Source organism: Anopheles coluzzii, chromosome X, assembly GCF_943734685.1.
Source record: "Anopheles coluzzii chromosome X, AcolN3, whole genome shotgun sequence".
NCBI lineage: Eukaryota > Metazoa > Arthropoda > Insecta > Diptera > Culicidae > Anopheles > Anopheles coluzzii.
Genome location: NC_064669.1, coordinates 8,638,048 through 8,657,177, shown reverse-complemented (window position 1 = coordinate 8,657,177; position 19,130 = coordinate 8,638,048). Strand labels below are relative to the sequence as shown.

The 19,130-nt window shown below is 45.3% G+C and overlaps 1 protein-coding gene across 7 annotated transcripts in view; it reads left to right on the top strand.

The window, feature by feature from the left end:
* LOC120958277 (ephrin type-B receptor 4b) overlaps window positions 1-18,392 on the top strand; it is a 261,361-nt gene extending 242,969 nt beyond the window's left edge. For 3 of the 7 annotated variants that reach the window (XM_049610553.1, XM_040381081.2, XM_049610551.1), the window contains exons 4-12: window positions 5,084-6,441; window positions 6,525-6,799; window positions 6,921-6,992; window positions 8,599-8,703; window positions 10,059-10,106; window positions 11,449-11,622; window positions 11,716-12,182; window positions 14,358-15,149; window positions 15,227-18,392. In XM_049610553.1, the coding sequence (XP_049466510.1) occupies window positions 5,084-6,441; window positions 6,525-6,799; window positions 6,921-6,992; window positions 8,599-8,703; window positions 10,059-10,106; window positions 11,449-11,622; window positions 11,716-12,182; window positions 14,358-15,149; window positions 15,227-15,331 (3,396 nt within the window). In that variant the 3' untranslated portion in view covers window positions 15,332-18,392. Of the gene's footprint in view, window positions 1-5,083; window positions 6,442-6,524; window positions 6,800-6,920; window positions 6,993-8,598; window positions 8,704-9,344; window positions 9,363-10,058; window positions 10,107-11,448; window positions 11,623-11,715; window positions 12,183-14,357; window positions 15,150-15,226 lie in introns of all 7 variants that reach the window. The other 4 variants (XM_040381253.2, XM_040381411.2, XM_040381335.2 and 1 more) reach the window with 4 other exon arrangements.
* Window positions 18,393-19,130: the final 738 nt, after the last annotated feature.

Below are 19,130 nucleotides of genomic sequence, written 5' to 3'. Positions count from 1 at the left end.
ATCTGTAAGAATCATTTAAATAAATCAATGAATCTGAATCTGGGTTGGATATATTTAAGAATCTCGAACCTATGGAGCGTCTTCTTATTCTTCTTGGGTAACGACCTACGTGGTCATGCTCAAACAGGCTTTCGAGACTTGTTCTGATTAAGACTCACGAATTTAAATGAATAATTAAATTATTCAATGCATCTGAATCTTGGTTGCAAAGATTCAACAATCTAGGAGATTCATGAATTTCAAAAGATTCATAAATCTCGTAAGATTCACGAATCTCTAGCGATTTATGAATGACGGACGGTTCATATATCTCGAAAGATTCACGAATCTCTAGGGATTCATAAAGCTTAAAAGATTCACAGAGCTTGAGCTTGTTCCTCTTGGTGTAACGAGCTTGGCTTTTGAGACTTCTTCTGATTCAGATTCATGAATTGGAATGAATCTTTTAAATGATTCTGGATCTGGATCTGAATCTCGGTTGGAAAGATACATAAACAATATCAACAATTCATACATTTTAAAATACTAAATCCCAAAAGATTTACGAATCTCTGGTGTGATTCATTAATCTCATGGGTATTCGGCAAGATCCCAATGGGAGGTTTGCAAAATCTTCGAAAGCCGTTGTTGTTGGCGCTCTCTCGGAATTGATGTATGCAAATTAAAGAATAGACAAGAACAAAGCAAAAGTTAGCGTTAGAAAATGGGGAATGGGGAGGGGTAGAGCGAATGAATTAGCTCAAGTTTACGCCACCGTGAAGGCGGCCGGCCGGTGGCTGTTCTGCAAACTCGATGAAAGATAGCCGGCGACGACAGCGCCACTCAATTTAGAATTAGTTGAGGCCGACCCCCGGTGTACGATGGGGTTGGGGTTTTATTGCTCTCGCTTCTTTCTTTAACACCGAAATGCAATCCCTTGGAAGTGTGTGTGCGTGCAGTAAAGGTAAAACAAAGCAAAATGCCTCTCGGCTTGAATTTCCTTTCTAAATAAGGCGCCTCCCCTGTATGGTGCACGAACGGCGGTTCGTCGTCTGCTGGTCGTTAATACATGCCCCAGAATCTTCAGAAATGGCGCCATGAAGGCAGGGCTCCTGTGTGGGACGAGGCTATCAGCAGCATAATTTGACTCTTAAAAGTTAACCCGCTACACTCCATTCTTCCTTGTTTTTTTTTGACACCCGCTTGATCCGATGCTTCGGGTCGGTGATCCGGTCGGTGATCTCCAGCGCTTCTCCCCATAAAGGAAACCAAATTAGAAGCAATAAAATATTGAAATAAAGAACGTACGAGAGAGAGAGAGACAGAAAGAGGGAACGAGAGAAAGAGCTCGGTATTCGTTTAAAAGACGACCTCCCAAACGGCCACATTTTCTGGCTTTTTTTGTTGGTTAAATCTTGTGGCCAACCGGGGCGGGGGTAAGAAAATGCGTCAAAAAAGAGGAAGGCGAGCATAAACCGAAGCAAAAACTGTGTGTGTGTGTGCTCGCGCATCTTGCTTTGAGCCTTTAGGCATCATTAGGCTTAGGCCGCTCGCTTCTTGCTGTGGAGTTAATTCTAACCTCTCCAATGTGACGGAATTTGGCGAGAAACGATGAAAAAAGGGCAAACCAACAGGTGCATATGTGGCGGCGGGCAGAGCGTGTTGGGTTCGATTTTATAGCTCCTCTCTTGAACGGTCGTTTCCCTCGCCACAGCGCTTGTTCGGCCAATTGCCACGAGTGCTGCTCGCGGGTCGTCTCCGCTTTCTTCACTGCCTGCTGCTGCTAATACTCCAGCGGGCCATCACATAACCTGTTTTGTGTCGCTCGTGGCACGACAGCAGCGGCGACCACTCTGCCCCTCGCTCACTCTCTCTCTCTCTCGGTCTTTCTGCATCGCTTTTTTTTAATGGACGTTAAGATGATGCGAGGCTTGAAGATCGGAAACATTAGAAGGCGCATCGTCTGTGCGTCCGGTCTGTGTGGTCGTCTGTGCGGTGGTGACATCGGGTGAAACCCCAAAATCATCGGGCGCGCGCAAAGCCGTCAGGCCTCTTTTACTGGACGCCGCAAAAGCTGGTGGCACGCTTTAATTGTGTCGTGTGGTGGGGAGGCGAGCAGTTTTATAGGCTTTTGGAGAGCGCGGCGAGCGGATTAGAAACTGCCCGATGTCATCAATCCGCCCTTGGCGGAAAGGTTACCAACGGTGGCACACCAGGCGGCGGCACTCGCGTTTGGTTTATCTTTTAGTTTTTTAGAGTTACTATTTTTCCTTTATTGGTAAGCGATTTGTTTAAAATTGTGGAGAATTTAATTATGTCGTTTGGTAAAGCTGTACGGAATATTGCTATCACAAGTTGGGAAGCCTGTCTCCTATCTGTTGGTCTGTTTTATTTCAAATTTCCTCTAAAACCAGCCAGTATGTGTCACTTTTCCCTGGTGGACAGAAATAAAACCAAAATAAAAGCAAACACTTAGTTACGGTGTTTATGGATAAACCCCCTCCCCAAAAGTGAACGGATGATTACTGAAGCCATTTTCATACATTTTGATTGCGGGGCAAATGGGTTAAATTTCAATGCCATTGTTATTCCTTGGAATACACGTCACTTGGACTGAAAACTTCACATAACCCGCGACCCGATGGTATGGTATACCGAACATCGCAGTGAAATGATGCGCTAACGGGGATAGTTCCTGTGCTGTGGAATTTCTTATGGATGACTCTCATAAAAAAGTGCCTAAGCATGATGCAACAAACTATCTCTATGCACCTTTGCAAAAAGCTTCGAAATCGGAATCTACGACGTCCAGGTAATGTCATGTAGAACTGACATATCGGTCGATCAACAACATCGTACCTAAATGCTCCGTAATCACATGCACAGCTCAGTTCGTTTCTGAGTGTCACCTATCGTTTGAATTGGTATATCAACAGGATTCCAGTCTACACTGGTTTTCATGCTGCATTTGGATAGCATCTTTCACAAGATCTATCTTGCAAATCACCATACCTGACGGACAAAATAATGCATTCTGTAAGAATAGAGAACGTCATTTCGGAACCATTCACCAAATTTTCTGGAGTTCCCCAAGGAGTCTATTTTATTTACACTCTACATACACGATGTGACTCGTATTCTCCCAACACATCATGTCTACTTCATGCTCATGATATTAAACTTGTTTTTGTGGTTATCAGGTTTAAATTTGATTGTTTCGTGCTCCAGAACCTATGCAGCACTTGGTGTTTGGGAAACCAACTAAGACTCTGTGTGGATACATGCAGCGCAATTACATATAGCAGGAATTGAAACCCTTCAAACTTTGATTACTGTTTGCAAAGCCACAAGTTGTCTCACGCGTCACCAGTCCGGGATCTTGGTGTGATCCTTGAGACATCACTATCCTTTCGCCACTCTATAGCTACCAAAGCCAACAGGATATGTTAGGACTTATATAATCAGGCAAATATATGCGATAAAAGATCCAACATGTCTGAAAGTATTGTGTTCTGGTATTGGTGCGATCTATTCCAGAGTTTAACTCAGTTCTTTTTCTTCCCATACTGTGACGTCTAGGACGACTAGGATAGAAAGCATACAAAACAGATAATACTGAATAGCAACATACCGATTACGATTGCCGTCATAATAACAATTAGACTACTTGTCACGGTGCACGCTTCTTGGTCTGTAAAAGGGATGTGCTCTTTGGAGCGCTCCCACGACTCCGATCCGACTTCTGTTGTTGTTAGTCCGATTCCGACTCCGGCAAAATCTTAACCACTAGTTCCATCCGGAGTCGTTCGGAGTCGTCCCGAGTTGTTCAGAGTCGTGCTGAGTCGTCCTGAGTCGTCCGGAGTCGTCCAGAGTCGTCCAGAGTCGTCCAGAGTCGTCCAGAGTCATCCAGAGTCGTCTGGAGTCGTCCGGAGTCGTCCGGAGTCGTCCGGAGTCGTCCAGAGTCGTTTAGAGTCGTCCGGAGTCGTCCAGAGTCGAACCGAAGCCGACCGGAGTCGGAGTCGTCCAGATTCGATAGGAGTCGACAGGAATCCGTTTACTTGGTGCCTTCATTTTCAAAAATAATTTGTATTTATTTGCCAAAAATATTTCCCTGAAATGAACCTCCAAACAATTTAGTTTCACCAAAATTAACATCCAAGAAATGAAATGGTAATATAAACGTATGTTAATATTGGGGAAAGCCTTTTGAAAAATGCTCAGAAAGGCATCAGCATTTCAGTTGGCCGTCAAATGTTTACTATTAGTTGAACAGAGTTCAAAAGTAGCTTAACTTTGTTTACTTAGGATCGAAAACGGTGTAAGTAAGTGTCCCAGTAATCCCAGTAAAGTATGCAATACACTAAATGGTAAATAAACAATAATGAGTTTAATAAGCTTAGTGTACATCTATACATCGAACAATGAATAATTGTATCATTTCTGGTCAAATGTCATATTTAATGTTCTCCCAATTCTTTGTTGAGTGCATTCAGGTTATTCTCAACAAAATGGCAATAAATAATCGCCTAAAGATATACCATCCCCATCACACAAACACGCTGGTTTGCTACAAATTGAGCGCTAATTAACGAACGGCCAGTAAAATGAAGTAACCACTTCATTATCCACTTCCAGCTGTCAAAACTATTAAAAAAAACCTAACGGACGATAATAGCGGAATGAAAACGAAAAGGTTTATGGCGAGCCCTGTTAAATGTGCATTTTAAAATCATAAAAATCAATTAAACACCCCTGCCGGTGCTGCATTAATTGAAAAGAGGTTTTAATGAGACAGATCGATCGCTTGGTTGGGTCGCTTGGTTTGTTCAACTGTTGTGCCTAGAAACAATGGGGCGGTGCGTGTGTGGTATCGTTTCGCCCATTTGCCGGTAGGCGCGTACAATAGATCCAATTAGAGGATCGAAGAAATTAATTGATACGCACACTGCGTAAGAAGAAGAAATGCTCTGGGGGGAACCTGTTGACAGTATGCTTTTGAGCACTTTATGTACGAGGGAACGATGGGGTGGCCGGCTGCTAATGACGTGACGTACTAATGCATTGTTATGTTTTCCTGTTTTTTTCTCTCCCTCTCCCTCTCCAGTGGGTGGAAGAGTCGTTTACCAACTTCGTGAAGGGTATCAACTGGCGCAGCTACGTGGTGTGCGACGTGGCGTACAACAACGTGAACAACTGGCTGTGGTCGCCGTTCATCGACCGCGGCCCGGCCAACCGGCTGTACATCGAGATCCACTTCACCATCCGCGACTGTTCGCTCTTTCCCGGCAACGCGCTGTCGTGCAAGGAAACGTTCAGCCTGCTGTTCTACGAGTTCGATGCGGCGACGCGCGAACCGCCGCCCTGGCAGCCGGAAAGCTACAAGCTGATCGGGCGGATCGCGGCGGGCGAGGGCCGCTTCAACCAGAACTCGGACGTGGACATCAACGTGGAGGTGAAGAGCATCGCGGTGACGAAGAAGGGCGTGTACTTTGCGTTCCGCGACCAGGGCGCCTGCATCAGCGTGCTGGCGGTGAAGGTGTACTACATCACCTGCCCGGCGGTGACGGTCAACTTTGCGCACTTCAACGAGACGCCGACCGGGCGCGAGGTGACGATCATCGAGCAGCAGATGGGCGTGTGCGTGGAGAACGCGGAAGCGTACGAAACGCCGACCTACCTGTGCAAGGGCGACGGCAAGTGGACGATCCTGACCGGCGGGTGCCGGTGCAAGGTCGGGTACGAGCCGGACGCGGAGAAGCAGACGTGCAACGTCTGCCCGGTCGGCAAGTTCCGGTCGGCGGAGGTGCGCACCTGCACGATCTGCCCGCTCAACTCGAAGACGAACAAGGTCGGGTCGCCGTACTGTCCGTGCCTGAGCGGGCACTATCGGCATCCGCGCGACGGCAAGCACATGCCGTGCTACAAGCCGCCCGGGCCGCCCACCAACCTGACGCTGCTGTTCATCGACCAGACGAGCGCGATCCTGTCCTGGAACGCGCCGCAGCGGGCCGCCGACGAGCAGCTGGACAGCAAGTTCCGGAGCGACATCGTGTTCCGGGTGCGGTGCGCCGCCTGCACGTCCAACGTCGTCTTCAACCCGTCGAGCGAAACGTTCAACGATACGAAGCTGACGCTCACCAACCTGGAACCGGTCACGACCTACACGGTGCAGGTGCACTCGCAGCACGGCGTCTCCTACCCGATCGTGGCCCCGGACGGGGGGGCGGGCGGCGGTTTGCACGGCGGTGGTGCGGGTGGCGCCGCCGGACTGTACGAGAACGGCAGTGCGGTGGTGGCGGGCGGCAGCGGGTACCACGCGACCGAGCCGCCGATGGTGGTGATGGTCAATGCACGGGCCGGCGGGCCCGGCTCGTCGTCCGATCTGGACGACATCAAGACGGAGTTTGCCGAAATCACGTTCACGACCGAGTCGGCCATCCTGAGCACGGTGTTTAACGTCAAGTAAGGCGTCTCTCGCGGCTTTGCGTGGTGCGAACAATCAGTAATTGCTGTGTTTTTCTTCTCTCCTTCCCTGGGCTGTGCAGAGTGGTGCAGATCACGAACAAGGAGGTCGACCTGGTGTGGGACAAACCGATCCACAGCGACTCGCCGATCGAGTACTACGAGGTGCGGTGGTTCCCCAAGTCGGAGGTGGACGCGATGAACAAGTCCGTGCTGAGCACCAAGGAGTCGAAGGTGCACATCGGCGACCTGCTGGAAAACACCGAGTACGGGTTCCAGGTCCGGTGCAAAACGCTCAACGGCTGGGGCACGTTCAGCAACATCGTCTACGCCCAGACGCACCAGAGCGTCAGTCCGGGTAGGTGATAGGACCCCTCCCAGAGGGCCCCCAGAGCTGTATTGTGGTGGTTTGGTTCATCGATATTTTCTCTAACCATGTGTATGTCGTTTTTTTCTTTCTACTCTACCCACCCCAACAGTGTACGATGACTCGTTCCAGATGCGTATCGTAGCGGGCACTACTGTGACCGTCGTGTTCATTTTGGTGTTGGGTAAGTGGTGCACCCAAAAATGCGGCCCGGATGCAGTTCTAGGTGTACACCAAAATAGTACAACGTTAAGCGATTATTTTCATTGTAGCGGTTAAAGTAAAGCCCTTAAAGGACAGACAAATGATTGCATATTACTTTTGGTTTGGTCAATAAGTTAAGTTATCTATTTGTCATTGCCAATGTACAAAAAACATCGATACATCTTGCACGTAGTCAAATAAGACTGCTTTCAACAATGCTGGGATATTTCGTCCATTTTTATCAATTATTTATCTTCCTTAGACCTTTTGTTTGTCAAAGGATTTAAAGCGACTTTGGTCCATATAGACACTTTCGTCACTGGATTTTCCTAGACACTATTGGAGGTGTATCGTGTTCCAGTACATCCTCACTTAGCTCGATCGGACTAAATTCAAAGTATAATTAAGTTCTCAAAGAACCGAAGGAAGCAATTTTAATTTTTATTGAAGGTTTCATTTTCACACATATGCGAGTTCATTCTCACAGTTGGTTTTTTTGGTTTGATTTGTCAAATACAAATATAAATAATTTTTTCCAACTTTTTGTTTTACTCCCTGATAATAAAGACTTTTTGTTGATTTATGCAACGCTGATTATTGGAAAACATAATATAATTGTAAATACTCGAGTGGATGTTCATGTATTCCTTACATAATCTATACATAATGTAAGATTGATGAATCCATTAAGTGTTATAAATCTCCAGGAATTAATGAATCTTTAGTGATGTATGGTTTTAAAAATATTGAATTTGCACGTTCCGATGGTACAACTCGCAGGACTTAACAATATGTCTCCCTCTAGCAAAATAAAAACTTTCCGGCTGCGTGGTACATGCGAAGAAGTCTAGAAAGCCTCTATAGGCTGGCATGATCACGCAGGTTGTTTCTTCAAGGAGAAGAATAACGAGAAGCTCAAGCTCTAAAGCTGAATCTTTGGAGATTTATAAATCTTATGAGATTCATAAATCCCTAGAGATTCGTGAATCTTTCGAGATTCGTGAATCTTTCGAGAAACATGAATCTTTTGAGAAACATGAATCTTTCGAAAACATGAATGTTTCGAAAAACATGAATCTTTCGAGAAATATGAATATTTCGAGATACATTTATCTTTCGAGAAACATGAATATTTTGAGATTAATGAATCTTTTGAGATTCGTGAATTTTTCGAGAAACATGAATCTTTCGAGATTCATTAATTTTTTGAGATTCATGAATCTTTCGAGATTCATGTTTTTTTTTGAGATTCATGAATCTTTCGAGATACATGACTCTTTCGAGATTCATTAATCTTTCCAATCGTGATTCAGCTTCATTGAATCATTTCAAAGATTCATTTAGATTCATGAATCTGAATCAGATTTACCCCACACTGGTACCGAAGTCAAGTTGGAAAATGATATATGGAAACGTTTACTTTAAATTTAATTCGAGACTCCAATCGATTGTTTGGATTGAGCCTAGTTTCACGCTTAAATCGGCTAGAGTTGGTTGCACACGAACATAATTGCTGCTAACTTCCTTGTTCCGTTTGCTTCACGAATTTACTAATTCGTTTGTTTTCCATTCTTGTGTCTTTTTAGTGATCGTTATAACGGTGGTGTTCCTGCGCTCGAAGAATCACGACGAGATAGACAAGAAAACGAACAACCATCTGCCCTTGCCGATGGATTACGCGAGCAACGAAGGTATTGGCACCGTTACCGTGCGGCCGTTGTCGATAAACACCCACCATCCATCCTGCTGTCCCCTCCGGTGTACCTTCCCCCCCCCCCCCCCACCACCTCTTCAATAAACTGTGAAACCGGCCCTATCCTTTTTTTCCCCCACACTCTGTTTCCCTTCCAATATAACTTCATCGTATAAGTCCAGTGCGAGTGTGTGTATAGATATATTTGTGTGTGTGTGTTGCATGTGTTGCGCTCTAATCTGAAGGACGCGCAATGGGAAGAAGCTGCGCTGGCGTCGCGGAACGTCGCGAAATGGTTTTCCGTTTCCATTTGCTCTTTCCCGCGCAAGCTCCGGCCGCTGTCGACAACAAAGGCAAAGCATATTACAGCCGGCGTCCGGTTGCGTTTGGTGCGCCTGTGTAGGCAATATAGAGCTGCGCGAGAGCCGCGCGGCGCAAACAACGCTTCGCGCCCGAGGAGAACAACTTTTAACACTTACTCAAACGAACGAACGATTAAGCTGCTGTTTCATGTGTTTTCTCTCTTTCTCTCCCTTTCTTTGTCTTCAATTTGGCATACACACCATCATTGCAAAAATTACATCACGCACATCACGCGCAACTGAATCGAAAACCAAACAAAATACAAAAATCAAAAAGGACTCGTAGTTACCTATAGTAAGTGTTAAAGTGTTTTGCGCAATGTTTTTAATTCTTCGGCGCTCAACTCTTCTACCACCATTTTCTGGTTTGCTTGTGTTGCAAAATCGTAGACCTTTGTTCGTTTCGACCACCTTGTTTCGGTTGGCACCTTTGTATGGTTGTCGCGCTAAGAAGTTAAAAGTGTTGTTATCGCTGTCTTGTGTCTCATTTTTTTTAGAGGCTGTATTCTGTATTTTTTTGTTTTGTATTTAAAAGCAGCTAAATATTCATTTCTATATCAAACAAGCTTCGTAATTTGAGTAGCGAGATGTTTTAGCGCTGCGCTACTGTATCCCACCGTTGTTTAGTTGTCTCAAAGCGTCATTTATGTGTGTGTTTATGCGTGTGTTAGTTTTACTATTTTTGTGTATTAGCTTTTTCAAGTAAAACTTGTGCTAAAATGTTTGTTTTTGTTTCAATAATGATGCACCCAATCGCTGTTTACCGTTCGCTCTCTTTTATTCTCCCTCTCTCTCTCTATCTCTCTATGTCTGCTCTTATTTATGTTTATGTGTGTGTGCGTGTGTTGCTGTCTTCTCCTTATTTTAACAGTATTTGCTGTTGTCATCCCTTTCAAATTACACCATGTATGCTCTCCCACCCACAAAATTGTGCGCTTTTATTTTTGTTTTAATTTTTTGATCCAACAAAACCACCTTCCTTTTGTTTTAGTTCACGCAATGGACACGACCCCGATAGTCAAAACGATGAAGAGCAATGGTAACGATCGATCTCTTTTTTATTTATTTTTTCGTTGCTATTATTCTAAAGGCCTTTTCGGTTGATTTCAAATAACTCTTCCAAATAACGCATAGAACAAACCGTTCACACCGGTTGGGTCCCAGTAGGGTCTGTCTGTTTGCTTTTGGCCATGCTGAATGGCGCTCTTTTATTTAGCTCTCAAAATGGTTAAAAATGGTTCTAAGGTCAAGTAACGATGTCACCTCTCGACGCTCCGTCGCTTCATGCGGCCGGGGGTTTGCTGTTGTTTCTTTTGCTCTTACTCACAATTAACATGTTAATGGAGAAGGTTTCTAACTGCGACCGTTGCAGATAATTAATTACACTCTGCCCCATCCCACTGTCGGGTGAGGCAAGAAGAAAGGCTCAGGGTCCGCTTTTGTTTCCTGTATGATCAACTCTAGTGTTTTAAATTTCATTTTACTTTGCGTGCTTCTCCTCCTGGCTCTGGCTCTTTTCATCCTTACACCTGCGCTAGCCTAGTTTCACGCTTCAATTTAGCTTAGTTTAGTTGTGTCCTGGCCTGCCGTTTCCTGTAGGTCTTGTTCCGAATCTGACTGCGCTTGCTCTCCTCGCCATTAACCCCATTACCAAGCGAAACCACCACCCTTTCCCCAGATAACACCATTCCCTTCTCACACCCGAGAATACCACAGAAAACAAAACAAAAAAAAACCAAACCACCAAACGCTTTGTAACTAATTTGCTTTCTTTATTTTTCTTTTTTTCTTTTCTTTTCACCAATATTTTTGGCTGTGTGTGTGTGTCTGTATGTGTATGCTTCTTCGTATATGATTTAAAAACTGCCTGCCTCTCTACTACGTTCTGTGCCTTAAATTGCCTAAAACCTTTTACAAAAAAAAAACCCCAAAACAAACACTTCCTGCAATCAAAACTTGCTCGTCTAAAAAATTGGGGAAAAAACCTAAATAATTTTGCAAACACTTTAAAACACTAAAATGTGCAACCTTTTATCACCGCACAAACCCCACATTCTCTTGCTGTATTCTGCTTTTTTGCGCATTGCTTGGACTGCCATTTATTTGCTGCTGCGTTTGCTGTTTACACCTACACCTTGCTATTGCTTTCTATGCTCCGTTTGTGACCTTTGCCTTCTACTGCCGTATGTGTGTATTGCTTGCTGCTGTGGTGCGGGTACTTACGCGTTACCTAATTTGGCCCTGCTTGCTTTGGGTGGCTTTTGTGTGTGTGCGTGCGGCGGTGGTGTCGGTTTGCCTTTTCATTGGTGCATCCGCGTTGCGCCACAAACGACAAACATAAACGAAAAAAAAAAACACAAAAAAAACAAATCAAAACAAAGGTGGCTCATACGGGTATTACCGTCAACGTCGTAATAATTTTGCAGTGACCACGCCGCTGTTCGGTACCAGCCGGAGCTACGTCGATCCGCACACGTACGAGGACCCGAACCAGGCGATACGCGAGTTTGCCCGCGAGATAGACGCGAGCTACATCACGATCGAGGCCATAATCGGTACGTACACCTTACGGTGGCCCTTAAAATGGTGAACGATTGTAAAAATAATATGTCACCCTGTGTTTGCCCTTCCCATCCGTGTTTCGGCAGGTGGCGGCGAGTTCGGGGACGTGTGCCGCGGCCGGCTGAAGGTGCCGCCGAACTTCGTGCAGGAGATAGACGTCGCGATCAAGACGCTCAAGCCGGGCTCGTCGGAGAAGGCGCGCTGCGACTTCCTGACCGAGGCGTCCATCATGGGCCAGTTCGAGCACCCGAACGTGATCTTCCTGCAGGGCGTGGTGACGCGCTCGAACCCGGTGATGATCATCACCGAGTACATGGAGAACGGCAGCCTGGACACGTTTCTGCGTGCGAACGACGGCAAGTTCCAGACGATACAGCTGATCGGCATGCTGCGCGGCATCGCGGCCGGCATGACCTACCTGAGCGACATGAACTACGTGCACCGGGATCTGGCGGCGCGGAACGTGCTGGTCAACTCGCTGCTGGTGTGCAAGATCGCCGACTTCGGGCTGTCGCGCGAGATCGAAAACGCGAGCGACGCGTACACGACACGGGTAGGTGTTTTTTCTTTTTGTTTGCTTTGTTTGTAGCGAAATTTGGGGCAGGTGTGCCACCCTTAAGCAGTTCATGTTATAACTCACTAAAATCTGTTTATCAAAAACCGATTTAACTCGCATAGCTATTTTGCAGTGGACGTAGAGCAAACATATCTGTTTTTGAAGCGTTTTAAAAAGGGTAGAAAAAGATGTGATTTTTTTATGTATGGAGCAAGAGTGCCACTCGTATGGGGCATGACGGACGCACACTACGGACGGACTCCTAATATCTTCCGTCATTTTCTGACCCAGAGTCTTTTTGGGCGGTTTGGAAACAACGTATTGAAACACCACTTTCTTTACTGCACAGATGGGGGGAGCTCTTTCGCCATGCTTCTGCCGAAAATCGTGGCGAATATCTTAAAAATTCTCGAAAAATCAATGACTTCAACAGAAGGCGAGAGTTGTATGAGGACGACTGAACGTCAGATAGTTTCTTTTCCGTTGCAAAATGGCCACATAGCTAGCCAATATTAATCGATGTAGTGCTATAATTATGCGTTATCGTTATTAGTAGTTGGCGTTGTCTAAAGGCTGCATTTGTACTTAGTGTGTCTATTCAACAACGTATCTTTGGGACACTAGTTACGAAGCATTATAAAATGGCTACGTTTGATGATGTTCCATGTGTTTTTAGAAATTGACCTGATTTTTTGAACTCGCCAAAGCCAAAGTGTTTAAAAAACTGTTCAGGAAGGCTCAAAGTTAGCACCTATCTAGCAATGGGGCCCTTCACGATTCTAGTCAGCTTTTTGTATGGAGTTAGACAGTTGGAGGCTGAAATGATGTCAATACTCCATACAAAACCACACACAAAACTAGCCTGCAATTTTCAGTCTAGATTATTCTAGCCTCAAAGTTAGAATTAGATACGAGTACCTGCTCGAAAAATGGCAAAACAAGCGTTTTTTTTTATTTATCTCAAGGTGCATTAAAGAGATCAGGTGGTGGAATCTACAATCAAAGTGTATGTAGTCCAAGTGGTCTCATAGAATGTTGTTTATAACCAAATTTGAACGGCACTTTTTGACAGGACGGGTGAAACCTTTTGCTCAAACAGGCTTTCTGGTAGCTTGACGAGTACACAAAACACTCTTCAAATCTTCATTCAGAAGCAGAAGCTTGGGATATGCCCACCCTATATACTATACCCACTTTGAAAGCTGCTCGAAAACTGCTATACATACAATGCAAACAGCTGACGAGCCTACGATCGAAAAACGGAAAGGGGTCCAATGTTAGCAATGTACAAGAATTTCCGATTTACGACCACCACTGAAGATATGAGTAAATATATAAATTAAACTAAGCACAGCAGTGAATGTGCTTAGTTTAATTTATATTTCCATGTTCCCTTATTTCTACCTAAATAACGATTTTTGGGAAATTATTTGACATGAATCGATTCGATGGAGACTATAAACAAATGTAGATATGATTGTAGGTCCAAGGATATGTCTTTAATGATTTTCGCCGATACAAACCAATGGCGCAAGAGAAATTGAGAATTATAATTGTTTTAAAATTCTTTCACAATAGTGGAAATATCATTCCTATGCTCTTTTAGTCGATACCGAATTAGAGTCTTTAACAAAGTAAAATAAACGTCCACAGCCACCTTATACTTTCTACCTGTTTTGTAAAAAAAATAATAAGGAAAACATTTCGTTCATCACAGTGCGTAGCGCCATCTGTCAAATCCAATCCAAACTAAACGATGACAATCAATTTTGGAGTGCATTTTCAAATTCTAATTATTCAGTGAACAAAAAGAATTATGGGTCAAACGACCCATCATTTTAAAGCTTAAGTTTTCTTCTTTCCGTTTTTGTGCCACAAATGTGTCAAAATGTGTAAAATAATGTTGAAAACATAGGAAAAACCTGCACCTCCATAGGGTTTGTCAAATTTAAACAAATTTAAAGTACGTGCTAGGAGTCAAAGTAAATTTCGTGCTGGACAAAATATGCAGCACACATTGCAAAATGACTTGTAATAAAACCCTGCAATAAGATTGAAAAAAAAAATGGACCCAAAAATAGGCATTTTGTTTTTTTGAAATTGGCTTTTTCCATTAACAAAGTTACTTGCGTATTGTTTTACTTATTTTCCCCCATTTCTCCTCTGTTGCAGGGTGGCAAGATACCGGTGCGCTGGACGGCGCCGGAAGCGATCGCGTTCCGGAAGTTCACCTCCGCGTCGGACGTGTGGTCGTACGGCGTGGTACTGTGGGAGGTGATGTCGTTCGGCGAGCGGCCGTACTGGAACTGGTCGAACCAGGACGTGATCAAGAGCATCGAGAAGGGGTACCGGTTGCCGGCCCCGATGGACTGCCCGGAGGCGCTCTACCAGCTGATGCTCGACTGCTGGCAGAAGCAGCGGACGCACCGGCCCACCTTCGCCAGCATCACGCAGACGCTCGACAATCTTGCGCGGCAGCCGCAGGTCCTGCTGACGACGCGCAACTCGCCGGACAATCCGGTCGCCCGCATGGGCACGGCGGCCGGCGGCGTCGGCGACGATCTCACGCAGGAAATGCTGGCGGCGGCGGCGGCAGCTGCCGCAGCAGCAGCGGCAGCCGCCGGTAGCGGCGGTATGGTCGGCGTGATGGGTGGCAGCTCCCAGCAGCAGCAGCAGCAACAGCAGCAGCAACAGCAGCAACAGCAGCAGCGAGCCGCCACACTGATGATGGGTGGCGGCAGTGGCACCAGCGAGCGCGTGCTCAACACCGGCAGCAGCATGACGAACGTGCCCGGCTCGATGGGCACGCTCGGCTCGACGGTGGGCGGGCTGAGCAACACCGGCACGATGTCCGGGCCCGGCAATCCGGGCATCTTCATCAGCACCGACCTGTGGCTGGAGGGCATCAAGATGTCGCGCTACTCGCAACACTTTAAGGAGGCCGGTCTCGTCACGGCCCAGCAGGTTGGTTGAAGGTGGCACCACCGGTTCATTATGGCTTTTTTAAACAATGATATTTCTTCCTTCCCTTTGTGGCGCAGCTTTCCCGGCTAACGGCTCAGCAGCTCAGCGACATGGGCATCACGCTGGTCGGGCACCAGAAGAAGATACTCCACCAGGCCCGGCAGATCGATACCATCATCTAAAGGCGCGCATCCAGCAAATCGTTACACACCACAACACACAAACACAGTTCCAGACCGACCATTCCGTGCCCGCGCACACACCCACAGAACCCGACGGGGGAAGAGCAAATCGTTGTAAAGCGGGCGGCGACGGCGACGGGGCACCACGTTCACAGGGACTCAAGCACACTCATAGGACGTTGTTAAAATAGGGTCGCTTCAAGCAAGGGCACAGCGCGCATGGAATCCATTTTCTATCAAAGCGGTGTTAATTTTTGCAAATTCCATGAACTCTCTTGTGGAGCTGCTCTATGCTGTTCTATGCTTTTATTTTATGCGAAGCTCGAATTTTAGCGTTACCTTATTGTGTTGTTGAATACCAAAAGGCTCTACTCATGGACGCCTGTAGCATTTGTATTTTTTTGGTAATATTTTTGCTGCTGTATATTGATTGATGGTCTTGAATTTGTACTACGAAAATTAACTGCCGTTTATTTAGTCAAAGTGTAAATGTTAAACGTATTATGAAGTTGAAAAAAAAATAACTGCGTATCCATGACAGTAATTAAAAAAAAAAGAAAAAAAAAAACATTTTATTCCATGATTTTCCATGAGTTCTCATAGTTGTGGGACACTTCCTACACTCTTTCTTATGGGAAGTGAACTTATGATGGAAATTGGACCATATGGTACCCTGTTTGAACAGGCTCCCTAAAATTCCTATTGGATTTGTGGAACAAGGGTGCTATAGATTCCCATTCACATTAGATTAAGCTCATATCAAGTAAGAAGGAGGCAACAAAGTGTCTCACAGCTATGGGAACCCCTGGAAAACCCTGTAAGTACAGTAAGTAGAGAAGCATCAACACGGCAGCAGCCACCAAGCAGTGCAATCAGGGAACTGTACGTAACACCGTTTTGATAAGAAGATTCGATTTTCATCCGCCAGGAGAACGCGCATTTTGTCGCGAACGAATACTCACATCATCCAACGACACGAATACTCACGAACCTCAGCTCTCAGCAGGATCGGCGTTCCAAACAAGGCGCCCATCCTGTTACTAGCCATATATATCTATATGTGTATAAAATAAGAACGACGATTGCGGCCCCAGCGAGCGTGGTGTGATTGTGCCCTACTTTGCCCCCTCCTCCCGCGCCACCGCCTACTTCAAAATGCGCGCGGAAAAGTGTGGTGCGTGTGTGCGTGCGGCTTAGTTTTGTTTCCAATTTTTATGCTTTTATCTTATGCGGGATTGCTTCTTTTTTTCTTCTGTCCACTCTCTCACAAACGGCCGCCAGGCCAGGGCCAACCGCATTTATAGTTACGGAAAAATAGCTACGCCGAGCCCCCCCGGTCCCGGCAAGCGTATTTCGCATTTAATATGAAACATAAAGAAGAAGAAAAGAAGAAGAAAAGAAGAAGAAAAAGAAGAATAAGGAGGAGAAGAAGAAACAGAGGAAGAAGAAGAAGAAAAACAAAAAAAACTGATAGACAAGTGAGAGTCGTAGTAGGTAGCATCTCTCGACCGCTCGATGCACAGGCCCGATGCGGGGAGGACGTTTAGGTTTTATTTTAACGCAAAGAGAAAAGGCTGCTGCTTTCCTTTGTCTTGTTCTGTGTTCTATCGTTTTTCTTTCTTTCTTTCTTTTTTTTTAGTTTTTGTTCAAACTAGTACGTGCTCTCAGTGAACTTGTGTTACTTAAGCGTTGGCATTTTTATTTTAAATTATAACTACTTATACATATATATATATACATATACATACACATATACATATTAGCTGGTATTCGAAGTCCTTTTGCAATAGCAAAAAACAAACAAACAAGCAAAAAAAAAACCCATTGCGGACAGAGACTGACTTCACTGACTGAAGGGAAGGTGTAGAAGAAGACGATGGAACGATGGGGAAGCGTGTGTACTATATTTTTTAGTAGTGGAGTGGAATAGCAGGCTGGGAAAGCAGAAGGGAAGGGAAAGAAGTTATGGGAAAGAGAGAGAGAGTAGTTTTAGCCTGCGAGGTGGGGTGCAACCGGTGAGAGCAGATATGAACAGTAGGAAGGAGGAAGTAGAGGGAAGCCATGAGAGAGAGAGAGAGAGAGAGAAAATGATAGAGAAAGAGAGAGAGAGAGCGAGACGGAGAGAGAGAGTGAGAGAGAGAGCGAGAGAGCGCGAGAGGGGGAAGGTGGTTACATCAACAATGTGATTTTTATACTCTGTAGTAATTAGGTAGTCGGCTTTTAATTTCAGAATATTATTTTTTGTTTTTTATTTTAAATGTTAGTTTCGTAAGCGCCCGCCGAACAACAAACAAAACAAGAAGAACAGAATGGTGTGTGTGTGTGTGCTCTCTCACACCATCCCCTGTGCGCTTTCGGGTGGTCGGGCGCGCCACATCAGTGACCAGTGATTGCAATGCGCCCCCAAGGGTTATCCCCCAGGACCCACATCGGTGTTTGTTGGCTTTTTTTTTGCTCACACGCTCACAATGCTGTGTCGATGAGTTTTCTGGCGCGTTCGAACAGCGCCCGACATCTTGGAGAGGGGAGAAAAGTGAAATCGGGGAGAAGACAACAACCAATCCCCCAGAGAGGGGGGCGATGGGAGCGAAAACAAAGCAACCTTCCCATTTGCGCATTTTCGTTGTGTATAGAAGCATTTGTGCATGTATTTTAACATCCCTTTTTTTAAACTGTATTTTTTATACGCATTTTAAATATAAATATATGTAATTCCAAGCAAAAACAAATAAATGCTGCCACTGCGCGAGAATAGGGGGAAGGGACGCATCACGATTACACAACATTCACACAATCTGTTTTACACCGTATCAGTGAGCCACACGGATCATCCAGGCGGAGGTAGGAGTAAAGTGGGTGGTTTTTGCTACACGCGAGACGTTGCTTGTGGGGTTTCTTGTCGTGTAAGGAATAGCTTAATTGTTCATTTGTGGACTCCCCTCCCCCCACGTCTCTGTGGGAGCGAGAGAGAGAGAGAGGGGATTCCAATCGGGAGGACAAACTATTACCTGCTTAACAGTTGCTCGTTTGGTACCACCGACCCCTCCATCCCCCCCCCACCAACTCTTTCGCAATCCAATAATCGTAGCGTACGCGCAACACATATCTCCGGAAGTTAAATGGTCCGCATTGGTTTATATGTTTGCTCGTTTCGGTTCGGGAAAGGAGGAGAAAAGAAACACGGCAAAACTGTGAGGAAGGGGATGGCGGGCGTGTCAACGATGCTGCGAATTTCGGTACCGGAAATATTTAATTTAAAAGACCCGCCGAGGAGGGAAATCACAGGTCAGGCAGTAGGCGTGCGTAGGAAAAATAAGAAGAAAATCACACTACAAACAAACAGGTGAAACAAACAGAAGAATAAAAAAGACACACACACCCACACATACAAGCATTTATTGGTAAAACGAACGAACTGCGCAATAGTGTAAAATAACAATCATAATAGTGGTTTCGTTAATGACGTCAGATAAGATTGAATATTAATATAAAGGATAGCAAAAAAAAAACGAGTAAAGACAGACAAGAGAGAGAGAGAGAGAGACACACACACGGCACAGATTTGGACCTATACATATATATACCCCCCCCCCCCTCCCCCCCGGATGCTGGTAGCGTTGGGAAACGTGCCAAGCAAGCGAAACAAATAAAGAACAACACAAAAATACAAACAAATATATACCGAACACACAAACACAGACAAACTACAGCAAAAACGAATAGCCTGTAAATAAGGAATAGTAATACAAGAACGAGAAGAACAAAACAAAACAAAACAATGAATCTGTATTTGAATTAG